The sequence below is a fragment of the Corvus brachyrhynchos genome, unplaced genomic scaffold (genome assembly GCF_000691975.1).
Source record: "Corvus brachyrhynchos isolate BGI_N302 unplaced genomic scaffold, ASM69197v1 scaffold126, whole genome shotgun sequence".
NCBI classification, from domain to species: domain Eukaryota; kingdom Metazoa; phylum Chordata; class Aves; order Passeriformes; family Corvidae; genus Corvus; species Corvus brachyrhynchos.
Genome location: NW_008239283.1, coordinates 7,358,737 through 7,360,597, shown reverse-complemented (window position 1 = coordinate 7,360,597; position 1,861 = coordinate 7,358,737). Strand labels below are relative to the sequence as shown.

Sequence of the window (1,861 nt, the reverse complement as noted above, 5' to 3'; positions counted from 1 at the left end):
GCAGCCACCTGTCCCAGCGCCGGAAACGAGAGAGAGCTTGGAGGGGAGTTTGCCTATTCTTAAATGTGGATCACAGAGGTGATCACAACTTTAAGTGGCTTAGAGAATTGTCCATATTCAAACTGGCCAGCTGATAGGTTCTTTCAGTTCCCAGAGGAAACTGTAAGCACCCCTTAGCAAGGACGTCCCTTCCGGGACTATGCTTGCTAACCTATGACAACATATCTCAGAGAGATGTCATCAAGACCAATTAGGTGGTGTTTGCATTGCACTTGCAGGATATTAGTTGTTGTGCTGGTTCAAAGTTCAGTTCTTAAAATTGCATTATAAATGACAGGTATTATACATCATTTTGGTGTTGGCTTGTACAAACAATCCAGCATTTCAAATTTTGTCCTCCAAGCCAATAACTGAAGATCTAATAACAACCAAAGCAATTTTTTCCCTGCAAGGCAGCACCAGGATGGAGACAGAGATTTCTTCCTGCCTTCCAGGTGCTGCTTTGGAAGAACTGGGGAGCTGACAGGCTGACAAATGAACTGTCAGCCAGCCTCCCACCTGCCACTAAAACGGATACATAACATGAAACTACACTTGCAGTCAAGGCTTAAGAAATTATGCCTCTAGATTTGTGCATTTTTTGAAATGAGTACTTTTCTAGAGAGGTGCGTTACATTTGTTTAGACAGAAAGTATGTGAGGTACCAGTTCTTAACAAGTTCTTAACAAGTTTTATTATTGTCATTAATTTGCCTTAATATATAGAATGAACCACTGTATTAAACATTACACGTGGTTTAATACATCTATGAGACTGTTAGTTTATTAGCTGAGTTTTTTGACTCTTAGCTGAAGTTCTCATTATCTTCCCAGATGAAAAAGAACTCCTCCTTGCAATTTAAGCAGAGAAGTCCCGTGGGTCTCCCTTGCTTTCTTTGCTCATCTTTACTGATTCTTTTTGGTGGGGGCTGTATTTCCTAGGCCTGTACCCTGGCTCGGAGGAACGCCGAGGTGTTCCTCAAGTACATCCACAGGAACAACGTCAGCATGCCCGGAGTGGCCAGCCACACCAGAGGGCCCGAGCAGCAGGTCAAAGGTTGGTGCATGACAGCGCTGAAGGTCTGGTTTGCCTCCCCCTCTGCAGTGTGGTCATCCTAAAGTCTGTGAACATGCTCAGAAGGCAAACTCTGTTCTAGCATCATTTCCTTTATCAGATCACTCTGCAACTACACTTGCTTTGTGGTGGTTTCTTGTGAATGTGGTTTGGGTTTTTTGGTTTTTGGAGATTTTTTTTTAAGCAGCCCCTTTGAAGCAATGCTTGTTTTTAAGAAGTGCGATCTTGGGCTCTGCTTTTGGGAGCAAGGTCCAGGCAAAGTATTTAAATTCAGCATTTCATAGCTTATTTCTGTATGCAGTCAAAGAATCCGTAGTCATGCAGATGTTTTCCTTTGCCCTACAGCCATTCTGAGTGAGCTGTTGCAGAGGGAGAATCGGGTCCTTCACTTCTGGACCCTGAAGAAGCGGAGATTAGATCAGTGCCAGCAATACGTTGTCTTTGAGCGCAGTGCCAAGCAGGTAGTGTGAGAACCCCACCTTGTCTTTCTGTCCTGGCAGTGTGTAAAATGTCCTGTATCCATGTAATGCCTCTGTGTGGAGCTCCTGTTGCAATCAAAGTTGTATTTAAACACTGTAACTTTGAAAACATGGTGAATATAGGCTTTGTAACAACTTAGGACAATTCCAAAACCCAACAACAAGATAGAGTATTTTTGTCACCTCAGATTAATTTCTGTATTCGTTCATTTGTTTGAAAATAAATATAAGAGCAAACTTGTCTTATTGAGCTATTTCTGAATGAGAAA

The 1,861-nt window shown here is 42.5% G+C and overlaps 1 protein-coding gene across 13 annotated transcripts in view; it reads left to right on the top strand.

Moving 5' to 3' along the window:
• Window positions 1-1,861, top strand: part of KALRN (kalirin, RhoGEF kinase) — a 330,226-nt gene that overhangs the window by 176,058 nt on the left and 152,307 nt on the right. For all 13 annotated transcript variants that reach the window (XM_017740170.1, XM_017740164.1, XM_017740169.1 and 10 more), the window contains exons 18-19: window positions 981-1,095; window positions 1,459-1,574. In XM_017740170.1, coding sequence (XP_017595659.1) covers window positions 981-1,095; window positions 1,459-1,574 — 231 coding nt within the window. The remainder of the gene's footprint in view (window positions 1-980; window positions 1,096-1,458; window positions 1,575-1,861) is intronic.